The sequence below is a fragment of the Chelonia mydas genome, chromosome 6 (assembly GCF_015237465.2).
Source record: "Chelonia mydas isolate rCheMyd1 chromosome 6, rCheMyd1.pri.v2, whole genome shotgun sequence".
Classification (NCBI taxonomy): Eukaryota; Metazoa; Chordata; order Testudines; family Cheloniidae; genus Chelonia; species Chelonia mydas.
The window spans coordinates 118073246-118100874 of NC_051246.2; the positions used below are offsets into that span (position 1 = coordinate 118073246).

A 27629-nucleotide genomic window follows, 5' to 3' on the forward strand; every position below is an offset into this window, starting at 1 on the left:
AAGTGTCAGCTGGGATTTTCAGCTTTCGGTCTAGATATATTTGTTGTTATGAGTTCACTCACTCAAATACACATGGAGGGGTGAAAGCAGATTCATTTCTTTTTGGTTTTTAGACTAGGATTTTTTTTTAATGTATCTTTTAATACAGGTCTTAAAACTGTACTTGTTGGAAAATGCGATTTCTATCCAGTGGGAAACATTGACATTTTCAAATTTGTTTACACTCTGAATCAGAACAAAATTTAAAAATTTACCATGCAATAGAAATTCCAAAAACATTTCAATTCAGACAGTGAAATGTTTCATTTTGATAGTATCAAAACAATAATATTAAATATATAAAATAATATATAAATATAATAGTAAAATTAAATATAAACGTCAAAACAAAATTGAAACAATAAATTCTAAACAAAATGAGAATGTCAAAATTAGTTGCATTGATTTTCTCCTATCAAAATGGTGCTGAAATCAACACATTCCCACAAACCTTTCAATTTAGCTGAAACTTTCCAGCTAAAAGGTGGAGTGGTGGTGGTGATATAACACTTGAATTATACCAGCATAGCTAAAGTGGCTTAATTTTTGTGTATAGACAATCCCTAAGTACAGAACACAAATAAACCCACTTCCTAAATCTCTACATACATGTTAAGCTCTGCTGTCAATCATTACGCTCTACTGGTCTTCCTTAAAAGCAAATATATTGTTCGAGATGGGTTAAGCAGTAGTGTATTTGTATGTTACCAAGAGACCCAGCCAGCAGCGTGCATTAGAACAGTTTCACTTCCTTTAACTTAGACTGAATTCAAAGGTATTTAATATTTTTCTACAGTTGCTCCAAATGTCTTCCCTGGTGGGCTTGTCGCAGCACCAAAATAAATGCACGTTGGTCAACTGCACACTGAACTCAATTAGCCACCAGTCAGAACACATACAGTATTTCAATTATCAAAATCCTGGTCTATCTGACTAAAAGTATTTCTCAAGAGAAAGCAAACTGATTTAGTGTTTACAGAAATACATTTCCTTCTGTCTCCGTCCAGTAAATTTATGATCTTAGAAAGAAATTAGTTTAGATCACTATGTATAACATAATATGTGGGGTGGGGGGGGGGGGGCGGGAACTGGGATGGAATCACAATGCTGGCAAAATAACCATTCAGGACAATTCAAGGAAGGAAGACCTCTCCAATGGAAAATTTACAGAAGCAGTAAGGGACTTTGGCAGCAGTGGTGGCTCTAGATCCCATAGTGCTTCCTCTACTGGTAGCTAGAGGGGAAGCAACTGCCTGGCTGTCACAGGCAACGGTTCTTCTGAGATTTTGTTCCACTGGCTTTGATATGGGGAAGAAAGGGGCAGGGGAAAATGGTGAAAGCTCATAGAGATGCCAGTACAACATATGGGCACATAAGATCTCAATAATCATCCTGGAAATATTATGTATGGTTTCCTTTCTAGGACTGACCTTACACTAAGTCTGAGGCTGCATCTCTCTTCCTACAATACCTGGGGGTTTCCCATACAAAGAGGAACTCTTTTTATGTTCAAAGTATTTATGGTGCATCAGAAATAGAAAATTTTTCCAGATAATAAGAAAACAGAGAAAATGGACACCTAGGTCGTGTCACATGGAATGGTCATAAATATATCACCATCGAATCCCATTTCCCATAGTATCAATAAAAACCATTCATGAAAAGTATTGTGTGATTGGGTTTTTCATTTTTAACATTGTAAATGTTCATTAGCTGATGCTTTCTAGCCAGTACAGAGCAAGTGGTGACATGCAGGAAACTCAGTCTAATCCATCTCCCCTTCAAGCTAGTGACTCAGGCTCCTGGATTACTAATCTTTTCTCCAGACCTACTACTTCTGGGAGAATACTGCACACCTACAGAATTCACGTCCCCTGCAAAAATTTTTTTTCCTCCACAGAAAATACATTCTGCCAGGAAAGGTGCTGCAATTACACCTTCACTCACCGGGGCTGCTGTGGTGCCAGAACAGAGGGCAGCCAGCCAGCCCGAAGAAGGATGCGGTGAGGCTGCGTTCCTAACAGTGCCCTGCCCAAGGGGCCAGGAAAGGAGGCACGGGAAAGGGGGGGGGGGGGGGGGAAGAGACAAACAGAGTGCGGCACACAGGGTTGCTGGGGGGGGGTCACAGACTGGGATTCAGAAGGGCCAGTGAGTGGACAGACTAGAGTGGGGGTTGAATGGGAGTGTGGGTGCAAGGCCACATGGGGATGGAGAGTGGGGGTGGCCGAGGGTTCAGGGACACATGGGATTGGGGGAATGGCTGAGTGGGGCTGCAGGTACACATGGGGAGAGCGGTAAATGTGCCTGACTGAATGGGAGAGCCAGGGTCTGCATGGGGGAGGCTACCCAACTCTCTAACAATCTCTTCCCCCCCCACCCCCCTAAAAAAACTGGTTCCATATTTTCCACACCCAACAATCTTCCAGGTTCACGCCCAGGTTCCTGCTCAGCAGTTACTTCCCTCTCCCTCAGCTCCTCCATTACCCTGATTCCCCCAATCCTTTGCACTGCTTTTGAGGGGTGCGGGAAATACATTTATGTATTTTAGTTTAAATGAATTATAACTCAAAGTTCTCTATTAATATACTTAGAAAGGAATCTATTTGTCAAAAAACATTTCCTGAATCTTTTTTGTTGTCTATATTATTACAGACATACTTGCTGCCTGGTATTTTGAAATAAATTACCAAAATAATTGAAACTGGCATGATTATATTGTGTTATTTTGACAAATAAAATATGTACAATTTTGCAGAATTTTAAAGTATTGTGTGCAGAATTTTTAATTTTTGGTGCAAAATTCCCCTAGGAGAAACATACATATTTGACAGCACATTGGCTTCCTGAAACTACGCACTTTGGCTTCCTGGTAAATTGTATTTTCTAGGAGTAAATATATGTATTTGCTCTGATTTAAATAATAAATAACAATAACTATCATTAATGATAATATGAAAGATGCCTATGCAAGGATCTAGATGCCCTCACACAGAACTAGTACTACAACAGAACACCAACAGAATTAAAATAATCATTAAAACAGGAACTCAGCAAACCAACCACCCCCCAAAGAGCTCCTTTTTATCGTTTCATGGCTGTGGGAAGAACACCCTCAGCCTGCTCCAAAACCCCATCAAACAGATGTCTTTTGCAGCATGCCCAGAAGGTCACCAAATTCAGACCAACATCCTTACCACTGCCCAATTACTAAGGCGTGTAGCAGAATCTTCATCGCTTCCAGCTTTCTGTGGAACTTGAAAAGATGTTTCCTTGCCATGTTTATCACATGATTCTGTTAACACATCAGCATCCTGTAAAAAGAAAGGCAGCTGTGGAAATATGTCTATTGTCATTGCCTTGTTGTGCTTTAGAAGCCTCAAAAGGCAGCAGTCACTCAACCCATACATCATTCTGGGCCAATAACCAATGCAGGAAAGTTCCCGCACATCTGACGTAAAGATACAGAAAGACAGATAGATGCTAGTTGATCAGATTGCTTAGGTGCTGCCCACTTTTCCATCAGAAACTGCACATCCTCCACAAGTTACTCCACACACAGGGTAGAGGAAACACCCATTAAAAGTCTCATTTTATCTCTTACCAAGGGAGTGGGGGGAGAGGCGTGAACTCTCTGTTAACCTGAGTTTGCATTTACATTCTTGTGTTTTCGGCAGATAGCATCACCTACAAAAACTGTTTTCCTGCTGAGCGGGCAACTGTTAAAGGATGCTCACAGACGATGAAATTCAGCCCTGTGGGGGGAGCCATGCAAGACCTATGCACCCTTAAATCCCACTCAAGTGCTGATTTGAGGACTAAAGCAATGCAGAGGCCTTGTACAGGCTCTCTACCCAGGGAAGAATTCCCCCATGCAGAGATAAACATGAAGAACGTTACCAGGGCAATGCCATCTGATAGGGTGCCTGAGGACCAGGAAGCTCTGCTGTCTTCTTTGTCTCTCTCATTTCCCTTCCCTGGACGCGAAAAACTTTCAGCTGTCGGTGCTATTGCATTTTCCTTTGAAAACAGCAACAGCCCACCATTAGCTTGATGACATGCAGTTCAAAGGCTTCTTCAGAAAATGTTAATCACTAAAACCATTAGCCACTCTATGGTACATTTCTGCCATGCACGTTCTCTTTCTTTACTCAGTAATCCTAACTCAACAGCCGCCCTTCTATACCACTTCCACTCCCCTGTCTCCCGGTGATAGATGCCAACAGCCCTTTCTACCGATCTCAAACATTCTAAATTGCTTGTGTTGTTTAAATACTTTTTCTATCTCAATGAAGTAATATTTCTTTTTCTTTTTTACTTTGATACGAATGAAACTGATCAGCAAAGGCGCTCGATCGGCAGTCCTGGAAACCGAAATTCTCTGCCCACACCAACGTGCACGGCATAGGCAGTAGCAGTTCACATTTCCCCCACTCTGCCATGCCAACGTGCCTTAGTGTTGACCTGAAAGGAACAACTCCAGATGTGAAAGGCTACTGGAGCTTATGTCCTTCCAATTCTTGGTCTCTCTGCTGTGACAGCCAACAAAGATGCCACTTTGTACAAACTGGTATGATTTTTGAGATGCTGATACACCTAAAAAATGACTGAGATCACAGTTCATTTACCATTAGATACTGAAGACCATCAGATGGTAATAACCCTTGACACTGCTAAGAGCTGGGCAGTATATGAACTGTTGTCCTAGAGGGTATTTAGGCACTAATCCCACAAGCACTTCTGCATGTGTTTTACCTACACATAAATAGCAGAGTTGGTTGGGAATCTTCCACTGAAATTATTATCTGATGGAAAATTCACTTTCCACAAAATCCAAGTTTTCCACGGGAAAATTTCAATTTTACATGGAAATTTTTTCCCAGCTCCATGGCTCCCCTGCTCCTCAGCAGCCCAGCAAAGAAACTGGCCTGGAGTTAGAGCTCCCAACTCGTTGGCAGCCCAGAAATCCTGGGAAAGTTAGCTCCCAAGCTCTCCCAGCTACTTGGCTCCCAAGCTCCCCACCTGGCATGCTACCAAAGCCCTGGGCATCTGGGGGAGTTTTTTAAAGGGCAATTTTGGAATTGCCATTCTCTGGTAGATTTTGATTGTTTTTGTTCCATTTCAGAATTATTTTTTTTTTTAAATTATGGCATTTCCCACCGAACAGGAATTCCAATCTCCGGCCAGCTCTAATGAATAGCCCCATTGACTACATAGAGACTACCCACATGATTAGAGTCAATGGGAATATTCATGTGCTCAAAGTTGAGCGTGTGCATAAGTGTTTGCAGGAGTGAGGCTTTAAAATCTTCCAACAGGGGCCATGTTTCCTTGTTTGTCTGAAGTGTCACATATGTCTATGATGCCAATAAAAAAAACAAAACAACAACGGGGTAAGAGGCCGTATTTAGCTTATTGCAAATCGCTGGAGTTTATTTTCTTGCATTGAATGCACAATAATAATACGGCAATGAACTGTTTGTTGCCTCTTCCCAGAGCATTCTATCCAAGGGAAGCATAGGGGAATCATAGTGTCTCTAAGAAAGGGCCCATTGTACCCTATGATTGTCAAAAGGTAACCCATAGTGCTGTTCATACATTTAAACAGGGTTTATTGCCTGACTACTTATGATGGCCTTTGAGCAAGGACACTTAGAGTAACTAGTCTATCCACATGTGATTGCTGAAGTCATTATCTTTCTCTCAGGCCACGCCAATTATTTCTGTCCCATGTATCCCACTGCCTGAATCACTTCACTGGTATCCTGTACATTACAACATCAAACCCCAGACTCTTTGTCCCCACTTTCAAGGCCCGACATTAATGATACTCAGACTGAGACTTGCGAATGGATCTTTGATGCATCTCCTGCAGCTTTCTGCAGCCCATGATATTAAAACATGGTCTGATTTAATTATTAATCAATCTAAGACATTGACCAATCAGAATGCTTTTACTATGTTATTAACCAATTGTAGTTGATAAAATAATAATACTTGGTCAGTCATTTTTCTGTGAGAATTATATTTTATATTTTTATAAATATTTCTTGTCATACTGTTTGACTGAGTCCTTAGCACTATAGTAAATGAAACAATGAATTCACATACTACCATGGCTCTTTTGGGTAATGTTGATCGCTAATTTGGCTCCTAAACCACTGAGGTATGAGTATCTTTGCCCTACCTAACCCAATCCCTATCTGCAACTCTGCTCTCATTTCCTCCTACTCACCCTCTCATTCCATACACAGCTTTAAACCTCTCTTTACTGCCTTCTCCTCCACACCTACTTTTGTGTTGCCCTCTATGTTTGAAAGAGAGTTTCCCAGTTCATGCCCATTAAGTGCCCTCTCTCTCCTAAAAATCCCCCCTCACTGCCCATTTCTCCCAGGAAGCCTTTCCACTTTATTTTCACCACCAATAATCTTGCCACACCCTCTTTATTTAATCCCATGCCTTGTATCTTGTCTATGTTTATTTTATTTCTCTTAGATTCTAAGCTCCTTAGGGAAGGGGATGCCCTACGCTGTGTTTTGTAAAAGGCCACAGGCACTGATGCTGCTACATTAGGACCACCCGCACTCGTACATTTACACATACATTTTTCATGATTTATTCTATAATAAATCTTATTTCCACCAAAGTCTCCATTATACTTACTTCACTGTGAAACGAACTGTCTTCTGTTTCTTCAACTAAAGATGGTAGGAGAGACATTGATCCTTTCTTTTTCAGCTACAATATACATACAGAGATAGAGTCCAGTTACTCTTAGCTCCACAAATTGCCTCTTTTTTCTGCCCTTTTGCTATCATTTAGTTATCATTTTGCACCTAATTTTGAGAAATGCTGAGCACCTGCAACTCCATTTAAAGTAATCAAAAGCTGCAGGTTCTAAGTAACCTCAAAAATCAGATCCTTTAACTTATTTTTCAGCTTTTAAAGTCATGTCTAAAATTGAGATAACTATCATTCTGTTCCATGCAAACAATTTACTGAAAATCTTTAAACAATTCCTTACAGTGTAAATTACAGATCCAGCATTGGCGTGGATTGCACCCTCAGCAAGTTTGCAGATGACACTCAACTGGGAGGAGAGGTAGATACGCTGGAGGGTAGGGATAGGATACAGAGGGACCTCGACAAATTAGAGGATTGGGCCAAAAGAAATCTGATGAGGTTCAACAAGGACAAGTGCAGAGTGCTGCACTTAGGACAGAAGAATCCCGTGCACCGCTACAGACTAGGGACCGAATGGCTAGGCAGCAGTTCTGCAGAAAAGGACCTCGGGGTTACAGTGGACGAGAAGCTGGATATGAGTCAACAGTGTGCCCTTGTTGCCAAGAAGGCCAAAGGCATTTTAGGCTGTATAAGTAGGGGCATTGTCAGCAGATCGAGGGACATGATCGTTTCCCTCTATTCGACATTGGTGAGGCCTCATCTGGAGTACTGTGTCCAATTTTGGGCCCCACACTACAAGAAGGATGTGGAAAAATTGGAAAGCGTCCAGCAGAGGGCAACAAAAATGATTAGGGGACTGGAACACATGACTTATGAGGAGAGGCTGAGGGAACTGGGATTGTTTAGTCTGTGGAAGAGAAGAATGATAGCTGCTTTCAACTGCCTGAAAGGGGGTTCCAAAGAGGATGGCTCTAGACTGTTCTCAGTGGTAGCAGATGACAGAACAAGGAGTAATGGTCTCAAGTTGCAGTGGGGGAGGTTTAGGTTGGATATTAGGAAAAACTTTTTCACTAGTTGGGTGGTAAAGCACTAGAATGTGTTACCTAGAGAGGTGGTGGAATCTCCTTCCTTTGAGGTTTTTACGGTCAGGCTTTCAGCAGGGGGTTGGACTAGATGACCTCCTGAGGTCCCTTCCAACCCTGATATTCTATGATTCTGCATTTGTTAATTTCAAGCAATCTCACACTGGTTTTCCACATGTTGAAAAATAACCCAAAAGGCCCCCATATTGTGCATCTAACCGTTTCTTGTTAGGGCCATTTAAAGGGACAGAATGGTGTTCTACCTACCTGCAGTTCAGAGGCATCTTTCCCAACCAAGCCAGTTTCCTCGGGTGACAGAGGCACAGAAAGTTCATCCTCTGATTCAGATTGTTCTTGCTGTAAGTGCTGGTGAAGTTCCAGCATTGAACTCTTCATACCCCTAAGGATGTCTTCTTTTTTCTGGCACAGTTTTATGATCTGTTCTTTTATGTCTTCCATTTCCCCCTGAGGAGCAACAAGGCTTGTAACTTACACTTTCGTTGTTAAAAAAGTGATGATATAATAAATAATAACGGCATCTTACTGTGAGAGGGGATCCCAGCCCTTTGGCCTTCTTTTTTGCACTGGGGCAATTCCCCCATCGTCACAGCAGGAGATGTTTAGGTAAGCACTAACTCAGAGGCAGCAGGCTCAGAACAAAGCACATAGCCTACCAGCTGCATACAGAGCCAGCTGTGGCCTTACAGGGAATGTGAAGGCTTGGTAATTAACACTGATCTGGATTCTCACTAGTGGGCCCATGGGAGTGGAAGTCCTGGAGATACTCCTCCCCAGGACAGAGGGAATGCAACTGGGTTGCATTACTCAGCTAATCAGGTCAGTTGATGGTGCTTCCCACAAACTTCTCTGCCAAGTAACTATAAAAGAGGCTTTTCTATCAGAAATGAGAGGAAAGGGAGACAGAAGAATTTATGAGGGAGAAATCAACTGGTAGGTAGCTCAGGGCTGCATCATCTTTATTAAAGACACCTAGTGTGACGCTGGCAGACTAGGTGCCAGCTCGTGCCACGTCTGTAGGCATCAGCTGAGCACCAACAAACTCACAGCTGGAAACCAAACCAGCTCATCTGTATGTTAGTTTTGTTCAAAATAGGTATTAGTTTTATAAGAATGTATTAATGTTTAGACTCTATGAAGTGCTTGTAAATTGCTGCACTCATTAATCTCACTTGTAATGTCTGTAGTCCATGTTATAAGGAAATATGTACATTTTGCTTTATAACTTTGAAAATGTTTTCTCTGTACTTGTGAACCCACACATGGGAATTGTCCTCTGTGCCCATTCAGGAGGCCTATCAAGATTCAACGAGCCATTAAGGAGCATCACAATACAAAAGGATTAGTGAATGGCCTTATCAGACCTTAGAAATGCTACCTGCGAGGGAGCTTGTCTCACGGACTGGAAGGCTAAATGTAAAAGATAAAACAGATTCACGAGAAAATTGTTCATCTCTTTGTTGCCTGAACTCTCACGGGGCCAGGCATACTAAACTAAGGCAGAGATCCCCAGGGGTTAACCCTGGGTCAACCCTGAAAGACATTTTGAAGTGACAGATTATTACATCTCTGTCATATTTAGGAACCTCAGATGGTAACCCATTTGTGTGTGTATGTTTGTTTGCTTTAACCTGTAAATAACTCTCTCTTGTTTGTTTTTCCTAGTTAATAAACCTTTAGTTAATTACAGGACTGGCTACAAGCATTGTATTTGGTCTGAGATCTGAGATACAAATTGAGCTGAGGTATTTGACTGGTCCCTTGGGACTAGAAGTAACCTGAATATTTTTTTATCTTTGGTATAGGTGACCAATTATCACTAAGTCCAGCTTGCCTGGGTGGCAAGATAGACTGGAGAGCCCAGGGGGACTGTCTGTGACTCCATGGTAAGACGACTACAGTGCTCTAGGAGTTCACATTTGTTACTGGGTTGGTGAAATCTAACTGTAAAATGTACCACCAGTTTGGGGTGTCTGTCCTGCTTTTGACAGCCTGAGTTGAGGTTGGCGCTCTTGGTCATGAGTCACTACAGACAGCGTGACACTTAGGAAGAGATTTTTATCTTCCATGTCATCAACTGTCTGTTTAGTAGAGCTGCCCTGTGTCTCCCACATGTGGTGTTAACAGTGGGACTGAGTGCTGGACATTCCCATAATTCTCCAGTTTCCACTCAATACTCTCTCTATCTGCTGCCCCATCCCTACCCCGCAGGTCTCTAAGCCAGCCAATGAAGGGCAAGAGACAGGAGCAGGGACGTCCTTGGTGCTCTCTCCTCTTCACTGTTGACAATGTGTGCGGCAGCACTGCACGCTACAAGGCGCAAGCATTCGCAGAGCTCAGCAGGGGAAAAGCGGCTGCACACCCAGTTCAATGCCTGTAGATAGCAGTGCAACCGTAACAGCTGGCCTTGATGTGATGGCCTGAAATAACAGCATCAGCCTCGTCTCCAGAGGCTGCTCACCCAGAGCATCAATAAAGCAAAGCAAATAACTAACCCAGGTTAGATGACACATGTAAAACTACATAGGCCCTGTCTCCACTACAGCTTCTGCTGTTCAAAACACCAGCGGAACTGCATTGATGCTGAACGACATTGACAGATTTTCTGAACGTAGGCAAGGCCTTTGCATAGAAGGCCTCAGTAGGCATCTGATATGATTTCAGCCCACCCTCACGTAGGGGACATTAATGAGGGGCGGGAAGAATTTTCTTTGGCTCTATCGGAGAGGGATAGAGTGCTGCCGAGATAAATACACCTTTCCTGACACATTGAAACACATGCAGCAAACCCCTCCAGTAACTGCCTCCCGATCAGGGACAGGAGAAAGTCATCAGCATGAAATACTGCCTGTATCTGGCAATGTGCTGCACTACGTTGTAGTTAAAAAGAATGACTTTGCTATCTTTTTCCATTGCGAAGGTGGACTTTGCAGCGTAAGCCCGCACGCAACTGCTCTGCTAATATATATAGCCGGGAAACTGTCTTGAAACAAGCAAGAGTAACATCAAAGTGGTGTGCTCACTCCTCCTCTACTCCAATCACTCTAGTGAGATGTAAACTCACCACTTCCCCACTCCAAAGCCTTCAGTGAGGTGTGGAAGTCAAAGGCTGCTTCAGTCAGTGAAATACTAACATCACTAAGCAGGTGATTTTTTTCTTTTAAAAAAGGACAAGAAAATTAAATGCAAATATCTATATTAAGAGGCAACATTTAGGTTCTTAATTTAACCCACACAAGAGTCAGGAAAAAATTCACAATCAGGATTAATATTGAACGTATGGTGAATTAATCTATTGAACATATCTCTAGCTATACATTTAAAAGTTTAACTAGCAATCATACGTATTATAAATGTATAGGGCCCTACCAAATTCACGGCCATGAAATCTGGTCTCCCACCGTGTAATCTGTATAGTATAGGGTAAAAGCACACAAAAGACCAGATCTCACGGGGGAGACCAGCGTTTCTCATATTGGAGGGCCGGACCCAAAAGGGAGTTGCAGGGGGGTCGCAAGGTTATTTTAGGGGGGTCATGGAATTGCCACCCTTACTTCTGTGATGACTTCAGAGCTGGGCAGCTGGAGACTAGTGGCTGTTGGTTGGGCGCCCAGCTCTGAAGGCAGCACCCTGCCAGCAGCAGCGCAGAAGTAAGTATGGCAAGGTATGGTATTGCCACCCTGACTTTTGTACTGCTCCCTTCAGAGCTGGGCTTCCAGCCAGCAGCCACCGCTCTCCAGCTGCTCAGCTCTGAAGGCAGTGCTGCCACGAGCAGCAGCACAGAAGTAAGGGCAGCAGTACCACGAGCCCCTACAATAACCTTGCAACCCCCCCACAACTCCTTTTTGGGTCAGGATCCCTACAATTACAACACTGTGAAATTTCAGATTTAAATAGCTGAAATCATGAAATTTATGATTTTTAAAATCCTATGACAGTGAAATTGACCAAAATGGACCATGAATTTGGTAGGGCCCTATACATGTACAATTTAGGCGTCTTAATGTTATCATGACTATATGCAGCAGGCCAAGCACTTCAGAGGCACTTTATAAATAATTATTATACTTGTATGACTCGGCCATTTCCTGACTTTTGCAGGTTTGTATTTGACACCTTAATGTTGCCTTCATGCCTTTTTTTTAAAAAAATGTTTGCCCACTATATAATCACTTGATCCACTACAAAAAGCCCCCACCTCTGAGGTGTTTAACAGCTAATGAAGCCACAGAACAACAGTTTAGGATAGGAAGGGGAAACTAGAAACTAACTGCATGAGCAGGGATAATTTACTTAAGTAAAATATTATTAACCAAGATGGCATATAGCCATGTGTGATGGGATGTACAAACCCCACACAGGCCAGGTATTGGTTACTGAACTGCTTTGCACCCAATCAGGCCTGTCCTGCCACAATTGCAAGGAGATTCAGGCTTGAAGGAGAGGAAGAAGCCCGGCTCAGCTGGTGGAAGACCTGGAAGGAACAGATTTTCAATCCTCAGCTCCTGAAGAAAGCTCTGCTGAGAGCAGGTACTGCTTGAATCACTGCTACCTATTGGAGCCCCCTCAGGGGAAGGTGGGCCTGACGCAGAACAGTTACTTTGGGACTATTACCAGTGACTTGCCTGTCAGTGCTGAACAGGACTACAGCCTCCCAGAGGGTTCCAGAAGGAAAGGAGGCCAGTTCAGGGCTTGTGTTAGTTAATTTGTGCTTCTTTTCCCTTTGGACCTTTGACAGCTCAGGAAGAAGTAGACTCCCGCAGGACTAACTTAGAGGGCTGAGTCTCCCACAGCTGGTGCCATGCTGACGCTGGACCACAGGTTGGGTGAGTTCAGGGCCCAGTCATATCCCAAAGGGGCACTGTGGGAGACCAATCCTGTGATATCATGACACTGGGGCTAATACCCCAATTCTTGCAGAAAGTGCCACTGCATCATCAATACGCACAAGTGATCTGGACTTTGCTTATACGTCTCATCTGCAAAACTGCCTACAGCAGCACACACTGCTTCCTAATACCATGGTGGGGTATTGGAGCACCACGGACTCAAGACAAGTGCTGCCTACCGACTCACCAACGCCACTTCCTCCAGCCCTCGGCATGTCCTTCGGCGGTCTGACATCCACATACTGGCTGTGTTTGATAATGCCTACCTCATGAGATCTGATAAATATATCTTAAAATACATACCTAACTGACAAACTAAAGGTACAACAGTGTAACACTAGTTGGTACATGTCATCTTATGCATGAACAGTCATGTATACTGCTTTGAAATCTATCTGCCTACTTATTTTAGCCTTCACACATCGGGAAATGATTGGGAGGAAAAGAAATAAGTGTTGCTGTTTACCCCCACATTAGCATACAGTAGCAGAACTAGACACGAGTCCAGGTCACAGAGGAATACACTACAGGTCAGAGAAAAAATGAAAACAATGAAACTCACCTCTGGACAGGAAGCAGTCTGAGGAAACGAAGGTTTTTCATATGACAGTTCACCCAGCTGGTTCTTTAAGAACTGCTTCAACTTTTCAATTTCTTGTTCACATTCATCGGTCTCTTTTACGATTGACTGTAAAAGGATAATTTTCATTAGCCCTTTTCAATTGATTAGCAGAATACAGAAACAAACTAGTCAGTATTGCAATGAATTCAAACCACTGGAAAGTCAAACAACCTTGTTCCTATATCTGTATATCTAGTGGGTTTAAATTAAGAATTTGTGAGCTGATTTTATTCAGTGTTCCCGAATTCTGTTGTCTTCAAGTTCTTTATTAATTTGCTCATACACAAAAATAAAATAAAATAAAATAAAAATACTGCATCATAGCTGTGACTGGGAGCAGAGTACGTAGCTTTGGCTATAACTATTTATAACAAAATAAATGTATGCATTTAGCTCCCTTTGGCTGTAAAACGTGAAGTCAGACATATTTAATCATATTCACCAGTAGAGTTGTTTAAAAAGAAGAATCTGAAGAGAAACTGGATGATTTTGCCTTTTTGTTGGTTTCATGATACCTTATGAGAAAACCTTCCTACTTTTTATTGGCACAGTGTAGTTCATTGTTGCAGGGTAGGCCTGCAACTAGCAAAAATAAATCATGCTGTGCAACAAAGGTCAGAGGTGAAGGTCAAAGGGTAAATTCTATCTACAATATGTGAGAGCCAAGGTGGGTGAGCACTACGTAAGCTTGAAAGCTTGTCTCTCTCACCAACAAAAGTTGTTCCAATAAAAGATATTAACTCACCCACCTCTCTCTCTAATATCTTGGGATCAACTTAGCTACAACAACAACAACACTATCTGCAATATTTGACAGTTTGAATATTACTGATGAGTCATGTTGGGAGAAGGAGCTTGCATGGACTTGTAGGAAAACCTGCAGTATAGCAGAAATACGCAGCAAAATGCACCATTTTTTCTGGTTGATAATGACAGCAGAATCTCATTAACCTACACAGTTCATTTTTTACACACAAATGGCAGTCTCACCTCAGTACTTAGCAAAGATTTGACAACAAAGAGCTGTAGTGATTTCTCATACAGTATTACTAACAGAACATTACTCTTACTAAATATACTATTTTGCTAGTGTAGAAACCACAAACAATACTTGCTATTGCACAGACCACAACTGTCAGAACAGAGTATACATTCTGCAATATACATTTATTTATTTATATCTATGAATTTGTTTTAATTCATTTTTTGTTTTCTCTTCGTTCATTCATTTGTTCATCAGCAAAGTTCACCCACTTATTACTGCAAATTAGTTTGGTTCTATTCTATTTCTCTCTCTTATGTATGGACTTTAAAGGAAAGGGGTAAATAATTTTGGCTTTTGGGGGTGGGAGGCAAGGGTTGTTTTTAAATTAGAATAGAAGACGGGAGGGTGTGGCTTTGATGACTAAGTCTGACACAACAACAAAATGAAAAGAGAAAGGTACAGGAAAAAATGAATGAAAATAATAGTTCTACCAAAATGCTCATTTTCACTGGGAAACCTAGAATACGCTTTAAAGCTGAGGTGCTAGAAGACTTAGGGCTTGTCTACACAACATGTTATGTTGGTATAATTTATGCTGCTCAGGGGTGTGAATAAGTCAACCCCCTGAGCAACGTACATTACACTGACCTAAGTGCCGGTGTGGACAGCGCTATGTCAGTGGGAGAGCTTCTCCCGCCCACATAGCTACCGCCTCTCACGGAGGTGGTTTTATTATGCTGACAGGACAGCTCTCCCCCATAAGCATAGAGCATCTTCAACAGATGTGCTTCTGCGACACAGCTGCATCTGTGCAACTGCGCCGCTGTAGTGCTTCTAGGGTAGACTAGCCCTTATTTACTGGCTGTTAGCACGTCAATTTAAAAACAATAAGGTGCACCTTAACATGGCTGCTGGGGAAGCATCTTTTCAGATTTCTTAGACCAAAATTTGAATATGAATGCTCTGGATACTGAGTCCAGCCTCTCTCTGCCACACTTGCCCAAACACTATGCAAGTCCCAAGCTTGGCAGGCCTATGTAGTTCTCAGAGAATTGTGTTGACTCCCCCAACAGTTTTGTGGAGGCCTTGTGCCATTCTTAATCTTCTAACCGACGTCCAAAACTCCCTCTTTCCCTGACCCTCCACTCTTCTCTAGCAGGTTGGACCTACTTTAAAAGAGCTGGCTGAGGAGCTCGCTGGACAGTTACTGCTTTTCAGGAAGTCTTGGAACACTACACTGGAGAAGCTCTGGAAGACTCGAAGAAAGCTGCTGTTGTGGCAATATTTTAAAAGGACAAGTGGGATGACCTGGGTAATTTTACACCTGTCAGTATAACATCAATCTCAGGCAAGATAATGGAGTGGCTGACATGGGACTCAATTAATAAAGAATTAAAGGAAGGTAATATAATTAGTATCAATCAACATGAGTTTATGGAAAATAGATCCTGTCAAACTAACTTGATATCCATTTTTGATGAGATTACAAGTTTGGTTGATAAAACACTTCTGTAAAGTGTTTGACCTGGTATCACATGACATTTTGACAAAAATACCAGAATCATATAAAATGAACACAGCATGCATTAAATGGAGCAAAAGTCGGCTAACTGATAGGTCTCAAACTGTAACTGTAAACAGGGAACCATTATCAAACTGGTGGGTTTCTAGTGGGGTCCTTCAGGGACTTGTTCTTGGCCCTGCACTATTTAACGTTTTTAATCGCCTCAAAGAAAACATAAAATCATCACTGATAAAGTTTGCAGATGACACAAAAATTGGAGGAATGGTAAATAACAAAGAGGACAGGTCACTGATACAGAGCGATCTGGACTGCTTGGTAAGCTGGGCACAGGCAAACTATATGCATTTTAATATGGCTAAATGTAAATGCATATAGCTAAGAACAAAAAATGTAGGCCATACTTACAGGATGGGGGAGTGACTCTGAATAAGATTTCGGGGTGGTAGTGGATAATAGGTTGAACATGAGATTTCAGTGCAACGCTGTGGCCAAAAGAACTAATGCAATCCTGGGACGCATAAAAACAAGAGAATCTCAAATGGGAGTAGAGAGGTTATTTTACCTCTGTACTTGGCACTGGTGTGACCACGGCTGGAATATCACGTCTTGTTCTGGTGCCCACAATTCAAGAAGGATGTTAAAAAATTGGAGAGAGTTCAGAGAAGAGCCATGAGAATGATTAAAGGATTAGAAAACATGTCAAGGAGCTCAATCTATTTAGCTTAACAAAGAGAGGGCTACCAGGTGAGTTGATTACAGCCTATAAGTAAAAAGAAAAGGAGTACTTGTGGCACCTTAGAGACTAACCAGTTTATTTGAGCATGAGCTTTCGTGAGCTACAGCTCACTTCATCGGATGCATAGCATATCGTGGAAACTGCAGAAGACATTATATACACACAGAGACCATGAAACAAAACTTCCTCCCACCCCACACTCTCCTGCTGGTAACAGCTTATCTAAAGTGATCATCAAGTAGGGCCATTTCCAGCACAAATCCAGGTTTTCTCACCCTTCCCCCCCACCTCCCACACACACACATACAAACTCACTCTCCTGCTGGTAATAGCCCATCCCTCTTTGAAACCTCTCTTTATAATGCGCATGATAATCAAGGTGGGTCATTTCCAGCACTAATCCAGGTTTTCTCACCCCCCCCACACACCCCCCCTCCAAAAACCACACACACAAAAACCACACACACAAACTCACTCTCCTGCTGGCAATGGCCCTACTTGATGATCACTTTAGATAAGCTGTTACCAGCAGGAGAGTGGGGTGGGAGGAAGTTTTGTTTCATGGTCTCTGTGTGTATATAATGTCTTCTGCAGTTTCCACGATATGCTATGCATCCGATGAAGTGAGCTGTAGCTCACGAAAGCTCATGCTCAAATAAACTGGTTAGTCTCTAAGGTGCCACAAGTACTCCTTTTCTTTTTACGAATACAGACTAACACGGCTGTTACTCTGAAGCCTATAAGTACTTAGTTGGGGAACAATTATTTAATAAGTGGCTCTTCAGTCTAGCAGACAAAGTTATAATATGATCTAATGACTGGAAGTTGAAGCTAGACAAATTCAGACTAGAAATAAGGCATACATTTTTAATAGTGAACGTAATTGGCCATAGGAACAGCTTACCAAGGGTCGTGGCAGATTCTCCATCACTGACAATTTTGAAAGCAAGACTGGATGTTGTCAAGGTTCCTTCCCCACTCTGAACTCTAGGGTACAGATGTGGGGACCTGCATGAAAAACCCCCTAAGCTTATTTTTACCAGCTTAGGTTAAAACTTCCCTAAGGTACAAACTATTTTACCTTTTGTCCCTGGACTTTATTGCTGCCACTACCAAGCGTCTAACAAATATAACCGGGAAAGAGCCCACTTGGAAACGTCTTTCCCCCCAAAATTCCCCCAAGCCCTACACCCCCTTTCCTGGGGAAGGCTTGATAAAAATCCTCATCAATTTGCATAGGTGAACACAGACCCAAGCCCTTGGATCTTAAGAACAATGAAAAAGCAATCAGGTTCTTAAAAGAAGAATTTTAATTGAAGAAAAAGTAAAAGAATCACCTCTGTAAAATCAGGATGGTAAATACCTTAGAGGGTAATCAGATTCAAAACATAGAGAATCCCTCTAGGCAAAACCTTAAGTTACAAAAAGACACAAAAACAGGAATATACATTCCATTCAGCACAACTTATTTTATCAGCCATTTAAACAAAACAGAATCTAACGCATATCTAACTAGATTGCTTATTAACCCTTTACAGGAGTTCTGACCTGCATTCCTGCTCTGGTTCCAGCAAAAACAACACACGGACAGAGAGAAAGAACCCTTTGTCCCCGCCCTCCCCCACCCCCCAGCTTTGAAAGTATCTTGTCTCCTCATTGGTCATTTTGGTCAAATGCCAGCGAGGTTATCTTTAGCTTCTTAACCCTTTATAGGTGAAAGGGGTTTTCCTCTGGCCAGGAGGAATTTAAAGGTGGTTAGCCTTCCCTTTATATTTATGACAGATGTTTTTCTAAAAGATGTGCTGTAGGAATTATTTTGGGGAAGTTCTATGGCCTATACAGGAGGTCAGACTAGATGATGATAAAGGTCCGTTCTGGCCTTGAAATCTATGAAACTACTTTATATCTCATCAATTCTTGTCCCATCCAGTATGTATTAGCCCCGGTGGCTACTCAGAATAGCTTTTATTTTAAGAGCAAAGTAACTTGCAAAGCAATTGAAAATGACTCTGGTAAATGCAAATTAAGACTTGCTTGTGACTAGACAGTTCTAAAGAATGCAAGACCCACACTGAAAATTTTTTTAAAAAATTATTGTGGGCCTAGTCTTGCAAATCCCCAGTCACAAAAATCTTCTGGAAGTCCAGTACAATGCAGACATCATTAAGTGGACATATCTCTTACTAAAAAGCAGGGGTTTTCACTGAGTTGTTATTTTATGTTTTATTTATTATTATCCTCACTATTTATCTATTAACATAGTGCCTAGGAGCCCCAGTCATGGACCAGGAACCCACTGTGCTAGGCGTTACACAAAAACAGAACAAAAAGATGGTCCCTGCCCTGCAGAGCTTACAAAAGAAGATTTTTGCTTTGTGTCTTATTCTGTTACCCCTACACAAGATCCAGGCCTTGCGTAGGTTTTTTGACTATGTCAACGAACAGTTTTTATGGACAGGAAAGTGGGTAGGGGAAGGCTGGCAGGAAAACATATTGGGAAGTATTTGGACCCAAACATGATGCACTAACAATGAGAGCTAAGTCCTCAGCTGGTGTAAACTGGCATAGCTTCATTGACTGCACCAATTTACATCAGCAATACAGACTTTGGCTAGACTAAACTAGTATAAGAAAATCTAATTTTAAGAGATATTACTTTTTGTAGATAAGTCTGAAAAAGATAACACAGATTGATAAATTAGCACAATACATCTTAAATAGGGCTGTCGATTAATCGCAGTTAACTCACGATTAACACACAAAAAGTAACTGCAATTAAAAAAATTAATTGTGATTAATTGTACTGTTAAACAATAGAATACCAATTGAAATTTATTAAATATTTTGGATGTTTTTCTACAGTTTCAAATATATTGATTTCTATTACAACACAGAATACAAAGTGTACAGTGCTCACTTTATATTATTATTTTTATTACAAATATTTGCACTGTAAAAATGATAAACAAAAGAAATAGCATTTTTCAATTCACCTCATAAAAGTACTGTAGTGCAATCTCTTTATCGTGAAAGTGTATCTTACAAATGTAGATTTTTTTTGTTACATAACTGCACTCAAAAAACAAACAATGCAAAACTTTAGAGCCTACAAGTCCACTCAGTCCTACTTCTTGTTCAGCCAATTGCTAAGACAAACAAGTTTGTCTACATTTATGGGAGATATTGTTGACTGCTTCTTATTTACAATGTCACCTGAAAGTGAGAACAGGCATTCACATGGCACTTCTGTAGCCGGTGTAGCAAAATATTTATGTGTCAGATATGCTAAACATTCATATGCTCCTTCATGGTTAGGCCCCATTCCAGAGGACATGCTTCCATGCTGATGATGCTCATTAAAAAAATAATGTGTTAATTAAATTTGTGACTGAACTCTTTGGGGGAGAATTGTATGTCTTCTGTTCTGTTTTACCCACATTCTGCATATATTTCATGTTATACCAGTCTCGGATGATGACCCAGCACATGTTCGTTTGAAGAACACTTGCACAGCAGATTTGACAAAATGCAAAGAAGACACCAATGTGAGATTTCTAAGGATCGATACAGCACTCGACCCAAGGTTTAAGAATCTGAAGTGCCATCCAAAATCTGAGAAGGATGAGGTGTGGAGCATGCTTTCAGATGTCTTAAAAGAGCAACACTCTGGTGTGGAAACTACAGAACCCGAACCACCAAAAAAGAAAATCAACCTTCTGCTGGTGGCATCTGACTCAGATGATGAAAATGAACATGCATTGGTCCGCTCTGCTTTGGATTATTATCGAGCAGAACCCATCATCAGAATGGACACTGAAGCATGAAGAGACATATGAATCTTTAGTGCATCTGGCACGTAAATATCTTGCAATGCCGGCTACAACAGTGCCATGCGAATGCCTGTTCTCGCTTTCAGGTGACATTGTAAACAAGATGTGGGCAGCATTATCTCCTGCAAATTGTAACCAACCTTGTTTGTCTGAGCGATTGGCTGAAGTAGGACTGAGTGGACTTGTAGGTTTTAAAGTCTTACATTGTTTTATTTTTGAATGCAGTTATTTTTTGTACATAATTCTATGTTTGTAAGTTCAACTTTCATTGAAAGGGACTGCATGACAGTATTTGTATTAGGTGAATTGAAATATACTTTTTTTTGTTTTTTAAACAAAAACAGTGAAAATATTTGTAATCAAAAATAAATATAAAGTGAGCACTGCACACTTTGTATTCTGTGTTATAATTGAAAACAATATATTTGAAAATGTAGAAAACATCCACAAATATTTAAATAAATGATATTCTATTATTGTTTAACAATGCAATTAATCGTGATTAATTTTTTTTAATTGGGCAATTAATCGCGATTAATTTTTTTAATCGCTTGACAGTCCTAATCTTAAAATATGAGAACAGTGTCCCTCTTATATAGGAAGTCAGGACAGCCAGCTGTACTCTTTATACCCTCTAACCTGAGTGTTATTTATAGAGCGCTGTTGGTATGCATGGCACTCCACAGGCCAAAATACAAACACAAATGGTTAAATTAATCCTTGGTGAAAGCTGATTGAAGACCTACCCCCAAGGAATATACAAACCAACATCATCACCTAATTCTTTTTTGTTTCTGTGATATATCACTATGCTTTGTTATGCTGGAATTTAATCATGATAAAATTATTAGGATTGTTCTATTACAATATCACTTGATAAATGTAAACCGAGAGTAATATATACATAAACACATACACACTTAAGAATTCAAAATAAATATCCAAGGCTTTTTTTTAAAAAATAAGAGCACATTATTTCCATTCTGGTTGCCTTTACAACAAAGCACTTACATTCTGATGCACAGTTAATGATAAAATGTCCATGCTTTAGTACACTTCTTCCCATGTAATAACTTAGCCGGACAATAGACTTGTATTGGACTACACTTGCTTTCAACCTACACAACAGGACTGGAGAGTCTTTGCTGCAAGGTATGACACCCAAGTGTCAAGAAATGCAATTTTTCCCATCTGTTTTCTAATGAAGAAATCTCATTTAAAAATTGAGTTAGATTTGTAGGAGATAAAGGCAAAGAGGCTGGATATGAGTCAACAGTGTGCCCTTTATTGGGCTGCATTAGTAGGAGCATTGCCAGCAGATCGAGGGAAATGATTATTCCCCTCTATTTGGCATGGGTGAGGCCACATCTGGAGTACTGCGTCCAGTTTTGCCCCCCCGCACACAAAAAAAGGATGTGGACAAATTGGAGAGAGCCCAGCAGAGGGCAACGAAAATGATTAGGAGGCTGGGGCACATGACTTATGAGGAGAGGCTGAGGGAACTGGGCTTATTTAGTCTTCAGAAGAGAAGAGTGAGGGGGATTTGATAGCAGCCTTCAACTACCGGAAGAGGGGTTCCAAAGAGGACGGAGCTAGGCTGTTCTCAGTGGTGGCAGATGACAGAACATGGAGCAATGGTCTCAAGTTGCAGTGGGGGAGGTCTAGGTTGGATATTAGGAAAAACTATTTCACTAGAAGGGTGGTGAAGCAGTGGAATGGGTTACTTAGGGAGGTGGTGGAATCTCCATCCTTAGAGGTTTTTAAGGCCCGGCTTGACAAAGCCCTGGCTGGGATAATTTAGTTGGGATTGGTCCTGCTTTGACCAGGGGGTTGGACTAGATGATCTTCTGAGGTCTCTTCTAACCCTAATCTTCTATGATTCTATGAAAATGCCGAGCATAAACATTATATGGCTTCCAACAAGTACAATATATTTCAAAGCAGGAAAACTTATACCCAAGGGCCCATCTGAACCAATGGGAACCATATAATAATAATACTTTACACTTGTATAGCATCTCGTATCTGAGGATCTCAATGTGCTTTGCAAACTTAGCTTCATAATATACATCTACTTCACAGGCATGTTATCACCTCCATTTTACAAATGTAGAACTTCAGAGGCTCACACAGGAAATCTGGGGTAAAAAATGAACAGAACCCCAAATTCATGACACCTAGGTAAGTCTTCACCACAAGATGATGCTTCAGCACTGAACATTGAAGTACACTGTTACAGCCCCTGGAGCCCCAGCCTTCCTCAAACTATAAGAATGTGCATACCTTTTGGCATATTCCATACCAGCTCCTCTAAAGCTTCAGCAAATAAGCACACATCTAGGATCAATGATGGCTATCTTCATATGAACACCAAATGGCCGAGCAGTGGAAACAACAGCCCTTGAAGTGCTAAAGCACTCTCTTTACTAGAGAACAGTTAAAAGGTGTGTTTAAGAAGAAAAAAAACTTTTGTTTGATGACATCATGCTGAGAAATGCAGAGACCCATCTTAGATTGTTTAGTCCTGAGCCTCCACTCTCCTGCTCACCCAGAAATATTAATAGATTCCAAGGCCAGAAGGGACCATTGTGATCATCTAGTCCAGTGGTTCTCAAGCTGGGGTATGCGTATCCGTGGAGGAACGCAGAGATTGTCCAGGGGGTACATCAACTCATCTAGATATTTGCCTAGTTTTACAACGGGCTACATAAAAAGCACTAGCAAAGTCAAGAGAAACTAAAATTGCATATGGACAATGACTTGTTTATACTGCTCTATTTACTATACACTGAAATGTAAGTACAATATTTATATTCCAATTATTTATTTTATAATTGTATAGTAAAAATGAGAAAGTGAGCAATTTTTCAGTAATAGTGTGCTGTGACACTTTTCTATTTTTATGTCTGATTTTGTAAGCAAGTAGTTTTTATCTGAGGTGTAACTTGGGGTATGCAAGAGAAATCAGACTCTGGAAAAGTTTACAGTAGTCAGGAAAGGTTGAGCGCCACTGATCTCATCTGATATCCTATAACACAAGTCACAAAACTTCCCCAAAAATAATTCCTAGAGCACACCATTTAGAAAAACATCCAATTTTGATTTAAAAATTGTCAGTGATGGATAATCTACCACAATCCTTGGTAAATTGTTCCAATGGTTAATTTATCTGTTAAAAAGTTACACCTTATTTCCAGTCTGAATTTTTCTAACTTCAACTTCCAGCCATTAGATCATATTATATTTTTGTCTACTAGACTGAAGAGCCCATTATAAAATATTTGTTCCCCCAGTAGGTGCTTATAGACTGTAATCAAGTACCTGGTAACCTTCTCTTTGTTAAACTAAATAGATTGAGCTCCTTGACATATTGTCTAATCCTTTAATCATTCTAATGGCTCTTCTCTGAACTCGCTCCAATTTTTTAACATCCTTCTTAAATTGTGGGCCCCCGAACCAGACAGACTATTCCAGCAGTGATCACACCAGTGCCAAATACAGAGGTAAAATAACCTCTCTACTCCTACTCAAGATTCCCATTTATGCATCCAAGGACTGATTATCCACCAGTAGCCCCAAATCTTTTTTAGAGTCACTGCTTCCCAGGATAGCAAATACAGTTGCAGTACCTAATCTGAGGTCAGGTCAGGAGATGTTCAGCTTCAGAATGATAAGCAGTACAATTTACAATGGAGGAAATTGGCCCATTGTGCTTTACTGATAAGAAAAGATTACATCCTTGAGAAATAACTCCTTCAGCAACAGACTTTGCACTATTCACATTTTAATAATTAATGTGAATGTAATTAAATTACTATTAAATGGTAGGTATATATAACAAAAAATATTTCTATGTTCTGTATAAAGATGTAGGATCTGAATTTCAGTGGTGCTGAGCACCTACAGCTTGCATTGACTTGGGTTGTGGGAGCATAGGTATTTAAGTAATATGACAATTAAGTCACTGCTATTGTGTAATACCCAAAACTACCACAAGGTGCCATAAGGCATTAGCTATCTGGGAAAAGAAACTGGCATCTCTTTTAGCTGAATTCCAAAGTTAAAATAAACATCGAAACAGTTATAGCATGCTTTGTCCTTGTATTAAATTACCCAGCAAAAACGGAGACCTGGTAGGTGTATTATGGTCCTGCCTTAACAATCATGTCTCATCACCAAAAAAATTACCACCAATTTAAGAAGTTTTGTATGAAATTTCAGAACAAATGAATCTGATGTAAATGCAAATACTTTACCTCCAGTAGCTCATTTTGTTCCTTGGTAATTTTTTCTAACATTTTCAGTTCTTTCACAAGTTGAGCTGTTCTTCTGAAGACTGAGAGAGGCTGCACTCTCATTCCTGGTAACCTAAGACCTTCTTTGTAGCCCTGTATCTCAGCAAGGGTCTTCTGCAAGGGACGGATGTGGCCAAGTATAACCTAAAAATGTAAATATAACCAGAATACGCTATGAAGAAGAAACACTGATCAATTTTGTCACGCCGTTAAAAAGTTCTCTTACGTAAATTCTGCAGGACTGATTTTAGGCCTTCTCTCAGTTTACCTTCTGAGAACTTTTACCTCAGAATGTTTTCAAAAAATATATGATGAGACTGTACAAACAAGAGGAGTGTGTCATGACACTTGCAGGACAGGGGCCATTAGGACCATTTCTGTCCATTTTGTGGATCTGAGGCATATGGTAGAAATACTGCACATTACTGAAAACACATATGCAATTAGCACAGAACATTCTACCTGACAAATAAATGCCGACAGAAAGTCATGTCTAATGTACTATAGTTTTACTGAGTGGTTGGGTAATTTTAATATTTCAATGAACTCCATCAATTTCTGATTAAATCTGCATGACTCTGTGTAAAGGTTGCTGGACCTGTTTGTTACCTTATCTCAGTCACACCGATTTCATCAGAAATTGATGGAGCTCATTGAAACGTTAAAATTACCCAACCGCTAGACTTGCTTTCAGCAGGTTTCACTAAAATGGTGGTGAAAATGGGTCTAACTAGCAGGACCCCTATCTACGTTATGGTTCACAAGTGTTCAGATCAGTGGGAATTTTTTGTATATTTCTCTAATGTGGACAAAGGTTACAATTTGGGAAGGAAGAATACTGTTTTCAAGGTGAAATATTTCTTCACAATATTACTCACTTCTCCATATACTGTAACAGCTACAACAAGTGCCCTTTGGGTAACAGAACACCAAACATGACCAAACTTTCAGCTTTCCTCTTAAACTGAATCCACAAATTTTGCATGTAGGTGAACTGAAAATGTGGCTTGTAGACACAGGGAAAAAATAAATAGAAAATATCTTTAATACTTTGATTTATTGTACCCAGGGATGGAAGGCAGAACATCCTGGCCAAAATATCCTTGCAATGAACTCTTGAATTGATAAATAATCATGAAATTATAGAAATGTAAGACTGGAAGGGACTTGGATAATAAGACTTTGCACATATATACATGTTTCCATCCAACTATCTTCAAGTGTTTTGTAAAAAACAAATGAATTTGCCCTTTTGAGGTAATATAATCACCTTCATTTCACAAAATGAGGACAATAAGGTACAGTGAAATTAATATCAACTTTTGCCTCAACTTTGAGTGTCCAACCTGAAACCTAGGACCTGATTTTTCGAAGTGCCAGCTGCCTGCAGTTTATGTTTATATTATCTAGCGTTTGGGTCGTCATGACCTCTGAAAATTGGGTCATAAAGTTTCCAGAAATGGAGACACCAAAAATTAATGTGCACTTCTGAAAATTTAAGCATAAACAACTTGCCCAAGGTCACATAGGAAATCTGCTGCAGAGAGAAACAGAACACAGATGTTCCAACTCGTAGTCTCACACATTAACCACAAGGCCATTTAATACAATTGTGAAAAAGTTCCTTCAGCCTTTGGGTTATGAGAATTACAGCCACAATTCCCATAGTATACCTACTCCTGGACAATATTTTACAGTTATTGCTCTCAAAATCAAATCATGCATCATAATAATTTGTTTTCATTAATAAACCATCTTCATATCTGTGAAATGTATTGATTTATTTATTCAATGTAAGAAAAAATGGTTTAATAAGATACATACACACCTGTCCATGTCTAAGATGCTCCTTAGGAGAAAAATCTAATATATCTTCTGTTGACAAGATTGTCTTAATTTTGGCAACATCCTTCCCTATCACTTTCACTTCAGATTCAATGGCATCCACCTCCTAGATGTTTTGAAATATCCAAAATATTTGGGGCTATGAAATTTCATTTTACAGCCACATGAATTGTTATTGTGCCTATTATTGTTGTTATCTTAATAAATACCAAATAAATTAATGAATTACCAGGTCTAAATTTTATCTAAATTCTAAATACATTGTACTCCAATAATTTAATAGGAAGTACATTTTCTTCTAATGCAAATTAGAACTACAAAATGTATAGCTTTCATTTAAATGTTTCATATTAATAACAAATATTTTCAGGCTGCCCTTCAAACATAATAAATAAATAAAACAATCTGTATTATACAATATGTTTTGACCGGAAACATATCAGAAAGAGGTATTAAACTGAACCTTACTAAAAAAGTAATAATAATGTACAATATCCGAGACTGAATGCTGCTGCATTTACAATACATTCAACTGGTAGTGCTGATCCAGAAGCTAGTTGCTATCAATCACACTGTCTTTCACAGGCTCCTTGTCATAACTCACATAGGGAATTAGGTATTAGTGGTCAGCTGGAAAGGATATAGCTTTAATCCCTGAGTAGGGAATCAAAATAACGTTGAAGTCACACATGAACTACTCTTGGGCTTGTATACATGGGGAAGTTTACTGGCTGAACTATTCTGATATAATTATACCAGTACAGCACCCTGTGTGGACATTGATATTCTAGTATAAGATTGACTTTTTTCCAAATTTAGCTTATGTTGCTTTGAAACTGTATGAGCTAAACCAGAAAAAGGCACTCTTATATTGGTATAACTCCCCACGTAATTATATACCAGTATAGTTCTGCTGTCAAATTTCTCTGTGGAGACAAGCCCTTTGAATAAGCTAGTAATAAGCATTGTATTTCTCCTCCTCAAAGACAGAAGGCACACCCCCAAATTATTTTGCCATTTCTCTTGAATTTTACAGCTTAATTATCACATTGGGATTTTTTTTAAATGATGCATTTACCTAT

General features: G+C 40.2%; 1 protein-coding gene across 1 annotated transcript in view; it reads right to left on the reverse strand.

The window, feature by feature from the left end:
* SYNE2 (spectrin repeat containing nuclear envelope protein 2) overlaps positions 1-27629 on the reverse strand; it is a 265942-nt gene that overhangs the window by 107095 nt on the left and 131218 nt on the right. Inside the window, exons 60-66 of the mRNA XM_037901108.2 lie at positions 26531-26653; positions 24664-24846; positions 13272-13397; positions 8070-8267; positions 6700-6774; positions 3937-4056; positions 3234-3350 (exon numbers count right to left, since the gene is read on the reverse strand). Of these exons, the coding sequence (XP_037757036.1) occupies positions 3234-3350; positions 3937-4056; positions 6700-6774; positions 8070-8267; positions 13272-13397; positions 24664-24846; positions 26531-26653 (942 nt within the window). The remainder of the gene's footprint in view (positions 1-3233; positions 3351-3936; positions 4057-6699; positions 6775-8069; positions 8268-13271; positions 13398-24663; positions 24847-26530; positions 26654-27629) is intronic.